This window comes from Desmodus rotundus, chromosome 4, assembly GCF_022682495.2.
Source record: "Desmodus rotundus isolate HL8 chromosome 4, HLdesRot8A.1, whole genome shotgun sequence".
In the NCBI taxonomy this organism is placed as follows: Eukaryota; Metazoa; Chordata; class Mammalia; order Chiroptera; family Phyllostomidae; genus Desmodus; species Desmodus rotundus.
In genome coordinates, this window is record NC_071390.1 from 101,264,085 (window position 1) to 101,278,611 (window position 14,527).

The 14,527-nt window shown below is 40.9% G+C and overlaps 1 protein-coding gene across 1 annotated transcript in view; it reads right to left on the reverse strand.

The window, feature by feature from the left end:
- Positions 1-430: 430 nt before the first annotated feature.
- The window catches only part of LOC128780756 (collagen alpha-1(XXV) chain-like), a 28,857-nt gene continuing 14,760 nt past the window's right edge, over positions 431-14,527 (reverse strand). The window contains exons 9-14 of the mRNA XM_053923466.2: positions 13,373-13,408; positions 11,722-11,775; positions 7,225-7,278; positions 5,707-5,733; positions 4,695-4,748; positions 431-667 (exon numbers count right to left, since the gene is read on the reverse strand). Coding sequence (XP_053779441.2) covers positions 431-667; positions 4,695-4,748; positions 5,707-5,733; positions 7,225-7,278; positions 11,722-11,775; positions 13,373-13,408 — 462 coding nt within the window. The remainder of the gene's footprint in view (positions 668-4,694; positions 4,749-5,706; positions 5,734-7,224; positions 7,279-11,721; positions 11,776-13,372; positions 13,409-14,527) is intronic.

The window sequence follows — 14,527 nt, forward strand, 5'->3', positions numbered from 1 at the left end:
AAGGTTATGTGACAAAGAAGAGGGTCTGGGCTGTAGACTATTGTCATCTTAAGAAGCTCAAAGAAGCTTGGGTTACGTCCCCACGGTCTCTTAACAGCATCCCCTAGAAAAGGCTAACTCTTGACTGCAGAAGCCTAATTCTGTAGGCTTGGCCTTATTTTCATCCTGACAGAAATTTTGTGGAAGAGGCAAAAATGCCTTTACTTCCTTTAGGGGAAAAGAAAAATAAGTTCAATGTAGGAGAAACACCCAAAGTTATGGTTTAGCTGTGCCTTTACATAGAAGCTTTTCATATACTTTAATGTAACCTTTAAATATTTACTGAGTAAATTAATATCCCCAGAAGGCAGACATGGTGGTCATGCCAGTTGTGAGAACGAGGTTAGGAGATTAATTTGCAGTCACTGATAGAAATGCATGCTTGCTCTCTTCACTTGGCAGAGTTGCTGAAGGAGCTATTCATGCACATGCATGTAGTGTGTTTATCATGTAAAGCTTGGTCCAGAAGCACCACTTTACACCGATAGAGATGAATATGTAATAAACAAAGGAACTGCATGCAGGGAGGTAGGAAAGAGAAATACTGTACCAATTGGCAAGGGGCATCCAGCCCATCCAGGCCAGGCTGGCCTGGCTCCCCTTTTTCCCCCTTAATGCCACGGAATCCCTGTTTGTAAAGATTAACTCATAACGTTACTAACAAGAAATCATTTACATACAAATTCTGCTAAAGAAATAAACACAATAAGAAAAGGCTGGGAGAGGAGCAACTCTGAAGTGAAAAGTAACCAACAAGGAGGGCTCGTCTGGGAACCGCGCCCTGGGTTTGAGAAGTACAGAATCATGTCATAGACATTCACGCTGGATCAATACTTGAGCGTTAAGAAACCAGGCAGAGCTGGTGGCCAGAGACAAGGTGTGGACCATACCAGGATAACCCCGATGGATACTCCTGGTACTTTGAAATCTATGTGAAATGAGCCCATTCAGAACTCCTGCTGTTACCGGTCCCTCCAGCTTGCTCCTCTCCCTTCACACATGACATCTGGAGACAGAGTTCCATGAGTCAGACATACCAACGGGCAAGGTGCATCTAATCCAGGAGCACCCTGTTCTCCTTTCTCCCCTTTAGGCCCCTTTTTGCCTTTCTTTCCCTTTTCCCCCTGTGGATACAAGGGTTTAAATAAAAGACAGGTTTTATTGGGGCAGTGGGGATAATGGCGATTCAAAACATGATTTAGCCAATAAAATCTGGAAGGGCATTTACCACCGGTTTAGGTAAGGCATGATATTATAAAAATGACAGAGTGACAGTGGATTCTGGGCAACAATATGTGGCATTGTATTTACAGTACTCAATGAGGTGATAGAAGGAGGCCTAAGAGGCCGACCCATCAGAAAGGAGCATCAGTGCCTACAGAGAACCCAGGGCGGTCATCCTTCTGAGTGAGGTGTTTCTGCCATGGATCTGGGGAGGGCGGGGTGTGTGACATATGCCAACTGTACTGAAGCCAGCCAGCGGCACGTGAAGTTCAGAGGAATAATGGATACTTCGCCCAATTTTCAATACCTGTCAACTTGTTTTTTTCCCTAATCCTATAATGGATGAAAGCTTCATTGAGCCAGAGGAAAAGAACATTAACAGCTTCTACCTTTTTGAATATAGCCACCATTTTTTTGTAGCTCTCATTAAAAATTATTCAATGTATTTAAATATGCTTTTATATCTTTTAACTTTTTTTTTCAGGGAACTAAAGAGCAAATATTTTCCTTATTAAGTCAGGTAAATAAATTTTAAAAGTGCTAATACTTCTCAGCAATACCAATTGGAGAAATGGACTTATTTATAAACCCAGGGATCTTCTTTAATTCACTCTTACTGATTTCATGCCAGGTGTTCGCAATGGTAAATGGGTTTCCAGCTTACTTACAAATGCCGAAAAAAAAAAAATTCTGTTCAGGAGAGGAAAAGCAGTTTGGACTCAGCTGAGCTAACACTAAAAATAAGGTAGGCAGGATAATTACATAGTGGGAATGTAGCCATGGAAATTAGTATTAGGAATCAAGGTAAAGGTTGTGGAAATCTGCATGGATCAGAGGGATGGAGGAATTTAGGAAAGGAGGCAAAAGGAGGAGAAGGAAGGAATGCACCTCAGCTGTTTTACATTAACATAAATATCTGCATATTTATAGACAAGAAGTTGGTGAGTACAGAATATAAAATACAATACATATTTAAATCAGCATAGCCATTTTGCAATCAGGATGGCAGTTACGATAAAACTGAATAATTTCAGAAGCAAAACAACATGAATAGTTGAAGTGAAAAGCCACACATATAACAGAAATATATGAGATGTGCATTCAAATTAATGTATTCATTCTGACTGCGAGAGCAAAAGCGCCTCATTTATCTCCTGTGTGCCAAAAAGATTGCATCAGAAGGCTCGGAATCAGAAACACTTGGGTTTCTCCCATGCTGGGGAACGAGAGATTCTCTTGTGTGGTTTTGTTGATCACGATTAAAGACAAAGACCTGAGAAGCCAGGGTAAAATGACGGCAGGTGCGACCGGAGGTAAGATGGGAGGAGCGTTCAGGAGTAAATCGCTCACTCATGCAAGATGAATAAACATCCTTCCTCAGCAAATAAGTTTGGGTCCAAGACAAAAAATTGATTTAACCTTGTTTGCACGAGCTCTTTCCTCTCAGGACGCAGTGGACTCTTCTTTACGTGGGCATGACTGACACCAGGTGTGTTAGGTGTTGTTAATTTAGAATTCACTTCATTGTTTGGTAAATCAACTCATTAATAATTCAGCAGAAGAGTGTTGTCATATGAATGTTGAGTGAACAGGCTATGGAAATAATTTTTCAGTAATGTTTGGTAAACTTTAAGCTTTATGGAAAACAGACAGTAGTATACACAAAGAATAATGTATCGGTGTTATTGCCAATCAGCATAGTTTGCAACAGTTAGGGATGCCCTATGTAACGCAAAACCTCTGTCCTTGTGGGAGTGAGCCCGTGAGGGCTCCTGCTGTATTTCTCTCCCGTGTCAAAGAGTGACATACGAACATGAAGTGTTCACATCTAGAATGCAATTTTCCTAAACATAAAACTTCTACACCTGGAATCTGAAATATGGAAATGTCTTGTATGGGTGATTAACATTACTCTGAGGGTTACATTTGCAGCTTAATGTTTTTGTAAGTTACAATACTGGTAATTTCTTCTTTGTTTAAAAGACCATTAGTACTGAATATCCTCATAATACTGACATACTTTTGAGTGAGTAAGGTTTTAGACTCACACAACCCATTAGGTAAATATAAAATCTATAATCTTTACAGCACAATCGCCTTGAGCTAAAATACAAGATTTCTCTCAAAACCTTTATATTTTATAGTTAGAATTTATTATTTGGAATAAAAGAATTATTTTTGCCTCAGTTTCCTTGTCTGTGAAATGGGCACAAAGAGCACCAACCTCAGGGGGTTGTTATCAGGATTAAAAGACTTATCCTATGAAAAGCTTTTGGAAAAACACTAAGTACTCCATGAACGCACTGGTGCTGATGATGACGGTGGTGGTGGTGCTGTCACACAGCCGCTGGCGGGAGCTCTCTGACCAGCGCAAGGTGAGTAACCCCAGGGCTGTGGCGCGCACGCGGCCCTCAGACAGCCCTTTCTTTGACAGCTCTCATTTCAGCCTTGGTTTTCAACAGCTGCGAACTTCACTGTTAATGAAAATTAACAGTGAAGTTTTGAAAACTTCACTGTTGAAGAAAACTGTGTGCTGTTACGTAGACCAGGACATGACTGAATCTGAGAAATATAATTGGTTTCAATTTGAACTGTGAAAGCACAATTTCAGCCATTTCACGATGTTCTCTATGCTATTGAGGTGCTCAGTTTTTGCTTGCTTCTTTTGCTGTGTCCAGTGTAAAAAAAATTATCTTCAAAGATCTAAGCAAAGGGGAGAGGAAAGAAAAAAGTGATTTTGAAAATCCATACCTAACTTTTACTTTCAGACATGAAACCATTTTGCCTGATTTGGGCTCCTATGGACCCTGGAGCTGATGGTCCTGAGACAGAACCTAAACACGACCTCATAAAATACACCAGCATCTTCATTAGAAACATCTGCAGCAGCTAAGAGCAGCAAGTCCTGGGCCCTGCCTAGTGGGCCCACTGGGGCTTATCAGTCACACTGCTTCTATTTTCCAATAAAAAAAATCCAGATACAGAACCTATCTTCTGTTTCTTCACTGGGAACATTGTGAAGATAATTGGGGTGTGGGCTTTTCCATGTTAGGTGAACTCTGCCAGAAAACCACTACAGATTTGTGCGATTTTAGTTTCTGTTAATGTGTAATAAATGCTCTTTTTTTTCATTTTCAACAGTCCCCGAACATTACATCTTTCAACACATTGTGTCAGGTAGTTGAAAAATTGTAGCCTGGCTATCTGGGGATTATAATGTTTTTCTTCTATACTAGTGAGTGCTCTTATGTCTAGTGGTATAGCCTTCTTCATTCTGCCGTGAAGACCTGATGCCTTAGATCAAGCATCGGTGTGTTTTTGGAGCACAGGATGGAGAAAGATTTGATGTAGGAAAGGATCACACAGGTTGAACAGCAAAGCAGACAGCATGAGAAAAACCAAGCAGGCATGTGCTGGGACGGAGGGGTCACCTTTTCTCCCTTTTCTCCTAGATCACCCTTCTCGCCGCGTGGTCCAGGGAAGCCCTGCAGGATAAAAAGCAAACCAAGGAGATTGATCTGCTGATGTAACTGTGGCAACACCAAATTCAAAACAATAAATGTAATATTTCATGTTTCTCAATGTAGACATAAAGAAAAATGGCAAGCCCAACAATCTCAAAACTTAGGTCCAGTAGCACTTAGAAATAATAGTTTACTAACATGTCAATTATCTACATACAATAGAGTTCTTCCCAGGAAACGTCCAGTGGAGAGAATATCGGGGTCCTAGTCGGGATCCTGGCAAGTTCACTGCTCTGCGTGGCCTTGTGCAAACCACTTACCTCAGCATGTTAGAGCCATGTCCGTAAAATGGGGTCGATGATATCTACTACACAACTGTTGGGGTGAGTATTAAATGCAATAATGTACAGTACCAGAATTAGGTCTGCACATCCCAGGTGCTCAATGAACAGTAACTACTATTATTTTTGCTATTGTTATTATTCACATAATACGGGACAAACAGTGGTCATTTCAAGAGGCATTTACTTTTGAGATTCTCTATATTTATAGAATTGTAAGATATAGGGGGGCTTTATGCTAAAGGAAAAAATGTCGCATCAGAGCTTTGACAGTAGACATGATATACCGTTACCTAAGGGCGGTGTGTGGAAGGTACTTCAATTTTATGCATATTTTAAAATAAGTGGTTCAACTGCAAATGTTGAGAGTGTCCCTAGTTTGGGAAAGTATTTTGAAGTGGCAGTATCACTTGTCTGTTATTAATTTTATACTAGATAATTATCCTTTCTTTTCTTTTATGTTTAATTTATGCAAATGCTTCTGGTGTGTTTTATGTCGCTGTGTATATGCACAGCTGTCTATATTGTATGTGTAACTGCGTGCACAGAAACAGTAAGAAGTATTCTCGCTGTTCCTGATGATGGAGACCACCAGCATCTACTATAATAGGAAGATGTTCACTGCACGTATTACTTACATCAAGACCAGGCTCTCCATCTTTCCCCTGCCAAAGAACCACAGTAGCTGCATTAGTGTTCCTAGGTTTCATGAATAGGTTATTGTTCTATTTATTTCAGGCTGCCTGGACATGCAACACTAGTATTAGAGCTACTTCAAAAGGGTGAAAAAGGTTCTCTACGGATTAGTAATACACATCTCTTTCACTAAATCGAGTGAAGTGACTGTTAATGTTGCTGTTACGAGTCACGAAAAGTCTTTCTTATATATTGGGTTAAACAGTTTGTTATTTGGCTGAAGTTGAATGCTTGGCATCTAAGTTATCGATCCAGGAGAAAGATGAAAGGAAAGTGGTTTAGTCGATTTAAAAACACGCCAGCACTAATAAAGTATGCAAGTCATTGCCGCTTTAACTTGGTAACTTAGCAGTTAGCTTGTAAATGAGTTAAGAAGGGGCAACCTTATCGTTAAATACAGTTTGAATTTGGCTGCATGTGCACCTTGTCTACAAATACTGAGGGTGTGAGGGTCACGACTCAGACACCGTTTCTAACAAGCTTCGCAAACGCACGATCGATCCCCAGCCATGAGAGGAGTCGGACGACTGTCGTGACCAGACCACAAACTCACTCCCAGGGCGTGGGTCGCCGGGCCATGAGCCCGTCCCGTCAACAACGGGTCTGCCCAAAGTTACTGAGAGGGCGCTCTAATTTCGTCCGCTGAATCTGTTTCAGAATCAGCCTTCGTTTGAAATCTATTTTAACATCAGCCTCTCTTTTAGCACCAAAGTAATCATGGTTTATTCTGTCACTTCACGAAAACTGAAAGTACAAGGTATGTGGATGGTACACAACATAAACCTTAACACAGCATATGCTTCTACTGTAGTCCTTCCCTACCCCATGGAGCCCTTTATGAGTATCCCAGAGATAACGTTCTGAAGCAGACCTGAGGCCTCGATTAGAAGTCTGGGTAATTGAGAGTTTTTAGAAGAGAGAACACTACCCACATTCTATGTTCCGAATATCCGTTGTCATCTCAGTGACTTAAAGGGACATCAAAGTCATCATAAACAGCAATTTGAGAACTAATTTTATTAGTAAGAGTAGTCTCAGTGAGTAACCCACGAGAACAGACCAAGTCTGCAGGAAGTTGTTTTAAAGAAAGCTTCTACAGCCACTTTTGGTAGCGTGGCCTCCCAAAGAAGCGGCGACTAGGGGTGAGCGGTCAGATGGTCTAGGGACGGTGTCATCAGACTGGGCCTCCCGCCTTTCGTCAGAACTGTTCCTCTCGTGGACAAGCTCTGATCCTCTCAGTCTTGTGAAGGGCAGGGGCGTGCGTCTGCACGTGAGTGGGAGAATACGATACGAATATGACCCCTCTCTGGGGGACGTGGTGACATCGGGGTTGTAGAGTATTAGTGGGCTGCTCATTGCCCCTGTCACATGATTAGTTGGCCCCGTGAGGGGAGGGTTAACCATGCCAGTGGCAGGTGGTCTGTGCAGTGCAGGGAGGCACACAAAGACAGAGAACTCACAGGCAGACCATAGGGTCCTCTGGGTCCCGGCTCCCCCACAGCTCCTTTTTCACCCTAAAATAAAAGGCAGAAAGTTCAAATCATACCCAAACACCAATATTCACACATGTGCCCTCAAGGCCTGTGTATAAAGCCTCTATTTGAAGTTCAGTCTATCAAAATCCTGAAGATTCAGGCTCTTTCAGAGTCGCTGCCAGTGATACAGTAAAATCATCCACATTAGACTATTTTACTAAATCACCTTGGAAAGAGGGGCTGGTTGTGCGAAAGGACCGGCATATCTAGGATGCTGTACTTGGGTTATTTTGGCACTAGTGTGAAACATTTATTTGTTATTCATTACTTTTAGTTACTATCTTTTTAAAACTATAAGAATAAAATGCCTTTTTTTTTTCTTTCTGTCAAACGTCTCCTCCTCAGCGAGGCCTACCCTGACCACCCAGGTCTTCTGGAGCTCACACGCACATGCAGGGAGACATACGCGGTTACAACCTGTGTACTCTTCCCTGAGCTCGTCACTGGAATATTCACGCTCGGGTGCCGGGGCCTCTGGCTTGTTCCCTGCGGCACCCCCACGGCCTACAATAGTGTCGGGAACCTCAGTAAATATCTGTTAATTAATAACTCAAATCACATTAATATAACCATGTCCCTGTTTAGCTTCTTTTCTGAAAAAGAGGGTTTAAAAACTCTTATGTCTTCTCCTAAGTGCCTGGTGACCGTCACGGCTCTTTCTCCATGTGCCTATTTAAATAGAATAGCATGCCTTGGCTTAAATGTCCATCTTGAGTGCTGCTAAAGAATAAAGGCACCTGGAGGTGGTCCCATGAAGGTGGAATATAACCGTGATGACAGAGAAAGAGGTGTTCTGCATTTCAAGCAGAGTTCCCCTCCACAGCCATCTCCGACATTAACGTGTTTGAGGATTTAGCATGAACACTTCGGGGGCCACGTGCTGTTTCCATGAGTGGCCCAACAGAAAATGTTACCTTCTTTTATCACACCCCTGAAGAAGTTTAAAGGTTAGCAAATTTTTTTCATGGGTAAAATGCCAAGTTCAGCTAATAACTGTGCGTGTAGGTCCAAGTATGTTGTTGTGTTTCTCTGTGCTCCAGAGTCCCTTTGGACCACAGTTCAAGTCTCTGCTACCGTTCTTCTTTAACCTAACTGTAGGGTTTGGTGGATCTAGCTGGCAAGGCCACCTGTAAGCATACAAAGAATAGGGAGATTACTGAAAGTAAACATGATAAGTGCTTTTGAACATTATTTTTGTTACTGAAGGAGCAGCAATTGCCTCCAGGAACACAGCCAGGCTTTGGGGGTCAACGTTTGGATTTGAATTCCAGTTCTGCTACTCACTGGCTGTGTGGCCTCAGGTAACTTTCTTAACTTTTCTGTGCCTGAATTTCAATGGCTATAAAAGGAATTTTTCTGAAGACAAATGTGATGATAAAATATGAAATTTATTGTTGCCAAATAATATGTCTCATACATAGTAGGTATCATTATTATTATACAATTAGAGGTCTTATGTTTAATTAAAAAGAGCTTGGCAACTCAAAGATCACTTAACAAAATAAATTTATTTCACTCTGAACTGGCATGTTCTTCATGGTCTTTAAAAGGCAGTGGTGGGTGTATGTGTGGGAGTAGTGGCAGGTAGGGGTCTTGAAGGAGGGCTCTCATAACCGGGAGGAGACCTAGTTTAAAAAACTTGACAGATTAGAGTAGATTTAATTTGAAAAAATCCCCACAGATTATATTTATATACTTATTCCCTGCTTTGACTGAGTACAGTGGCTTTATTTTGTTTTAAAAATGAACATACCATGGCTTATTTGAATTAAGCTGCCACTAAACATTTGTCTGTGAAACTTCTCTTATAGAATTGCCCACCCCAAACAGTTACTTTAAGCTAGCAATGACCATCCCATTCCCCTCACCAGTGGGGACTTCAGAAGCAGATATGAGGTGCGGGAGGCATCGGCTGGGGAGCCAGGGGGAGGACTCCTCGCTCCAGGCCAGGAGGAGGAGGCCTCTGGGTGCTCTCTGCACTGCCCTCCTGGAGCGGGGTTTAGAGCCACCTCCACCAACCTGCCAGTGGTCAGAAGACAAAGGCAGCACGTGGAAAGGGCACAGAAGCAAAGCTGAGAGTCCCTCCTTTGAACATTTTGTTACACGAAACAATAAAAGTCTTTATTGTTTAAGGCATTTGAGTTGGGGTTCTGTCACTTAGAGCTAAAAGCATCCTAATGGTCCCAGCTGGAACACTTTCAGGAGTGAAATATTGACACAGGGATGGGGATGGGCAACTTCTTTTCCCAGATTAAATAATTCTAAAAACCCTTTGAACCTCTCAAATTTAACATCCTCTACACAGTTCCTAGGCAGTTATAAGGCCGGATGAGGAAACCAACTGGAGGCAGGAACCATCCATCAGGTGCTTGAAGAGCCGAACGCTAATGGTGTCAGTCATGTTTTTGACCATTTCTGGATAAAATGGCCTGTCAAATGCCTGGTTTCCTTCAGCTGGTCTAATTTTATTCAGGCTCTTTAATTTGCATGTCTACACTAAGGGATTATTCTAGAATGGCCCCCTTTCCTGATTCCTCCTGCTTTAACAGTGGAAACTTTTCAAGAAGGTCCAGATGGCGCCTCAATCACCATTGAGAATCACACTCCAGTTCAGCACTTTGGGTGAGGGGCACTTGGAGAGCTCTGATACGTGATCCAGCCAAGACAGTTAACATGCTGAGTAAATACAAGTGTAACACTTTACACTGCACACCATTTGACTTAAACTATGCCATCAAAAATTCTTAGAGATTTCATTTGCTCTCCTGGTTAATTCTGCCCCAGGGCCGAGACCTGATACTCTTGTGACACTGTGGAGCTATCGGAAGTAGCAGCTGATTTACCAAATGGTAAACCCTCTTGAGCCCCAGGGCATTCTGCCAAAAGATTACTTGAGATTTGCTGCTCCATTTTTAGTACATGTGCTGAATTTCTTGATACAATGCTTGAATGGTTCAGCCCTGGAGGCTCTTCACTTTTAAATATTTTTAATGACGATGATCTTCCTAAGTCATTGACTTGATCTGAGTTAGAAATAAGATCAAATAAATATCAAATTATATATTCCTTTAAGACTCACCTCTTTCTAGAAGCATTCTCAGACAAAGCCAGCCTTCCTCATTACTGTATGTACTACCTGTATCTATTTGTATTCACTTTGGCCTCATTATCTGTTTTGGGGGGGGGGGGGTTTGCAGAAATTTTTTTCTTGTGCAATTAAGTTGTAAACTCTTCTAGATCAGGGCAAACAGCTGTTTCCTTTTATAGCATTGAATAAATATATACAGTATATTAGTAAAATATTATAGGATGAGGAATTAATTATAATGCTATTCAATTCACTGGAGCAAAATAGACTTTACATAAACGTGAGGAGAGTGTTTCTCTTTCCCACTATAAGTTCTGTACATCGTAACATGTGATAAATATTTACTGAATGAGTGCATTCAATTTATAGAACATGGAATTGGGGTGTACGCCAAAGAAATCACTAGGTGAGCCCTCTATTTTAAGGCAAATTGTCACAGATTGATGACACTCCATCTAGCCTTGAAAGACCAGAAAGTTGAACAATGAATCATTCCATCACTTTGAAGCCCTCGCTATTAGGATACTTTCTTTACATCCCATCCCGGATGGTGAGGAAACTGATAACACAGTTCCACTCAGACACACAAATACTCCTGTCTTCCAATGTGAGGAAAACAAAAAGTGGGAGAAAAACCGAGAAAGAGAGAGAGGAGTTCCAGACAGACGACCAGCTGCTGATGCAGCAGCACATTTTTTTGTGTCAGATATTTATCTTCTGCTCTGTCTTTTTTTTCCCAAGGATATGGAAACATGGCCTAGCAATAGAGAGGTTAGTGAAAGGTTTTTGTTTTATAATGCACTGAAATTATTTCCGTATGGCTAAAGAAAGACAGACTATTCTTTCTTTCTTCTTCTTCTTCTTATTTTTTTTGGTAAACAGGAGCATGTGTAACTGTGTGGAGGAGAATACTTAGGTTTTGTCATTTTCTTTAAAAAAAGTTATGACTTACTCTCAATGAATATGGTAGCTTTATATAAAAGATTATCAACCAGAATATGTAGTCCTGGAAATTTTAGCCCCATTGACTTCTATTTACTGGACTAAGGCCAAATAAAAATATCTTCCTTATGGGTTCAGAAAGAATGGTCTGAGCTATTTATTTAGCTATGTAAATGTATGCATTGTTTTCTGTAAGGCCGCCATATTCCGCGTTAATTCTCTGCTGTTCTCTTCTCTCAGCGTCACGGCTCTGAATAGAACTTAAGATGATATCTATTTTCATTGAATATTAGATGGCTCTTTGTTTCTCCTGGGAAAGGAACAGTTCAGTCCAAGTAAAATGAAAAGGCAATGCTCTAGGTCACAGCTTAGAAACCTCAGGAGCAACTTACTCTTTCTCCTTTGGGACCTGCAGGGCCATGGGGTCCCATAGGGCCATCTGTACCCTAAAAGAAAGATAAAAATAAGATAATATGAGGCATATCCCAAGGGCTATCAGAAAGGCAGCTGTAATTTATCCTGGACCTTTCCTGGGTGAATGACGCCTGAGAATGTTGGTACGACAACTCATCTTGCAAAGTGCTTTATACTCAATTCTTTCAGGCCAGTAGTTTTCAGGAAACTCATGGAAAAGGGATGAGTTATATAAATCTATATTTCAATGAAGGGCACACACAAAAAGCTGTGTATCATACTTAATTATACATTTCCTCTCTGACTAAATGGAACCTCTTCACTTTGCCCCCATAATCTTAAAAAATATAGTAATTGTTTTTCCTTCTTATCACCTCTAGTTTGCATTCGTTCTCCACCCCAACGTCACCCCCACTTCCTTGGCCACGGATGCTCTGAAGCCTTGTATTCAGCTGTTTAAGAGGCTTGAACAGTTACACAAGTGGAAAAGAATTAAATAAATGAGAACAGTGTTCAAACCAAACTTTCTTCAGCTCTGTTGGGAGCAGTGGGGGGCTTAGAGGGAAGGAATTATTCTCGCAGGTTCTGTTGTGGCTGAAGTCACCAGGCTTATGAGGCATAAACCAGGCAGCTGATGCTTTAAAGGCATGATTGCCTTCTGGCCTCCTGCTTTAGGATTAGGATTTCTGCGGCAGATGAACGACCTCTGAATGAACATAGGAACACTGAAGTCCAGGAAAAGCAATGACTGCCTGAAGGTGAAAGCCTGAAGAAGTGCTTTAGAACCGAAGAGCTGAAATTTCTTTTTGATTCTTAAAAATATAGCAGGGACTTCAATATATTTCCTCACTTTCTGGAAGACTATGCTTAGATTTGCAAAGAATTTATTACAGAATTTGCAAATGAAACTATTCGGCACAAGTTTTTATGTGTTCTTTATTTCTCTCCTGTTCTTGTTTATTCTGTTAGAGCCTTGCGATATGGAATAATTCAGGGTTTTACATTCACTCTAACGTAGGTGAATTCTCATCATCTGAAACTGATCTTTTACTGCCTGAACTCAGTGTTCACCTTCAGAAGACTTGTAAATACTGAGTGGCTGAAATTTAAGAGGTGGAGCTGTTAAGAGCCAAAGAAAAGAGACAAAATGACAGAAGACAGACAAGTCATTTTGATGAACAAAGATTTGAAAGTTAGTTCCAATGAAGTTACATTTCTAATATAAACATAAACATAAAAGAAAAAGCAAGTTAAAATAAATTCACATGATTTTAATCCCTTCAGAGGGCCTCTCTCATGGAATTACAGGAAATGTCCATTGGTTGTGGAAAAATCTGTCGGGATCTAAGAGAGTGACGCCAATTAGAGTGGACATTCTCACCCGGCAAGCAATCCACACCTGAATTCCGTGCTCTGTAGGCAAGCTTGTGCGTCTAACAGAGCTGCAGCCCAGGCCCTGTTCACTTTTCCCTTTTCCACCTCTATCCTTTTCTTCCTTCTCGTTTCTCCCCAGTCCTAGGCACCCTGCACCCTCATCTTTTCATGAGAGCATGTGAGTGAAAGGGTCTGTCCTGAGGCACAGAATTCATAGCCACAAACGCGCTGGAGCAAGACGAGGCACTGACTCACCCGGGCTCCTGGCTTTCCGTCTAAGCCAGATGCTCCCTGTGTGATTTGGTTGGTAGCAGGGTTGGTGGGTGTAACACGAATGACAAGAACAGAGATTAGTATGAGGTACCAATGAACAAGTGTAAAACTTCAAACAACATAATACTCAGTCACAGGGCTCTGGGATGAATATCACATTGCTACAAATTGTTAGTTAAAAAAAAAACAAACACAGGACAATAAACACCCCCACAGACGATGGCATTTTAATGACAATTCCATTTGACAAATTCTTATTTAGAAATCAAGTTAATGAGATTATAGAGTGGATTTTAAAGTAGGTACCAGTAACCATCACAGGCTGCTGACTTCCATATGAAATTCATTTTCTAAAGACTGTACTATTCACAATAGTTTTCTTTAAGTTCTGAAGGAAAAATAATGGCCCATCTCCTAAGAAAGGGGTCATTATAATAATCAATCAAGGTTATCATTTCAGAGGACAAGAAAAGAGCTCTAGTGTTGCTTGTTAAAATAGCATTTATGAATAACAAATGCAGAACTTGAACCTGCCAAGTGAGTCTGGATTTTACATGAACAATGGTCAATGTTTTCTGGTTTGTCCTTAACTGCGTTCACATTAGTCACCACTAGAGGGACTTCTAGGAACAGGAAAAAGCCAAAATAGTTCATGAGTCCAAATAAAAAATAACTATGGCAAACAAAATTGTTCCTCAGTTCACTTCAAATAATCATTGCATCAAAGTCCGATGGGGAAGCGCCTTAAAAACTAATGTCGTTCTCAGATAATGCATGCTTCTCTTCACCCTGGGCTCTAGGCTACACCCAGCATATGATTAAAAGATGACATTTTCAATGCTTATTTCAAGAATAAGCACAATTACTTCTTTGATATGGCTTTCATATATCAAAACTCAAATATTGACTTATAGTCATTTAAAAATATTGATTATCTAATAATCAAGGAGTATTTAGGAAAAATGATGCACTCGCCCTATAAATTCTCTTGGCAAGGTTGCCAAACTATTTTCCCATTTTGTGCTTGAGATGTAATCAATAATACAAAATGAAGGGAAAAAAATCTATTCCAGCTGTAAACTCTACCAATGATGCTGCACCATGTATATTTTGAGTAATTTTAGATCCCATTTTATA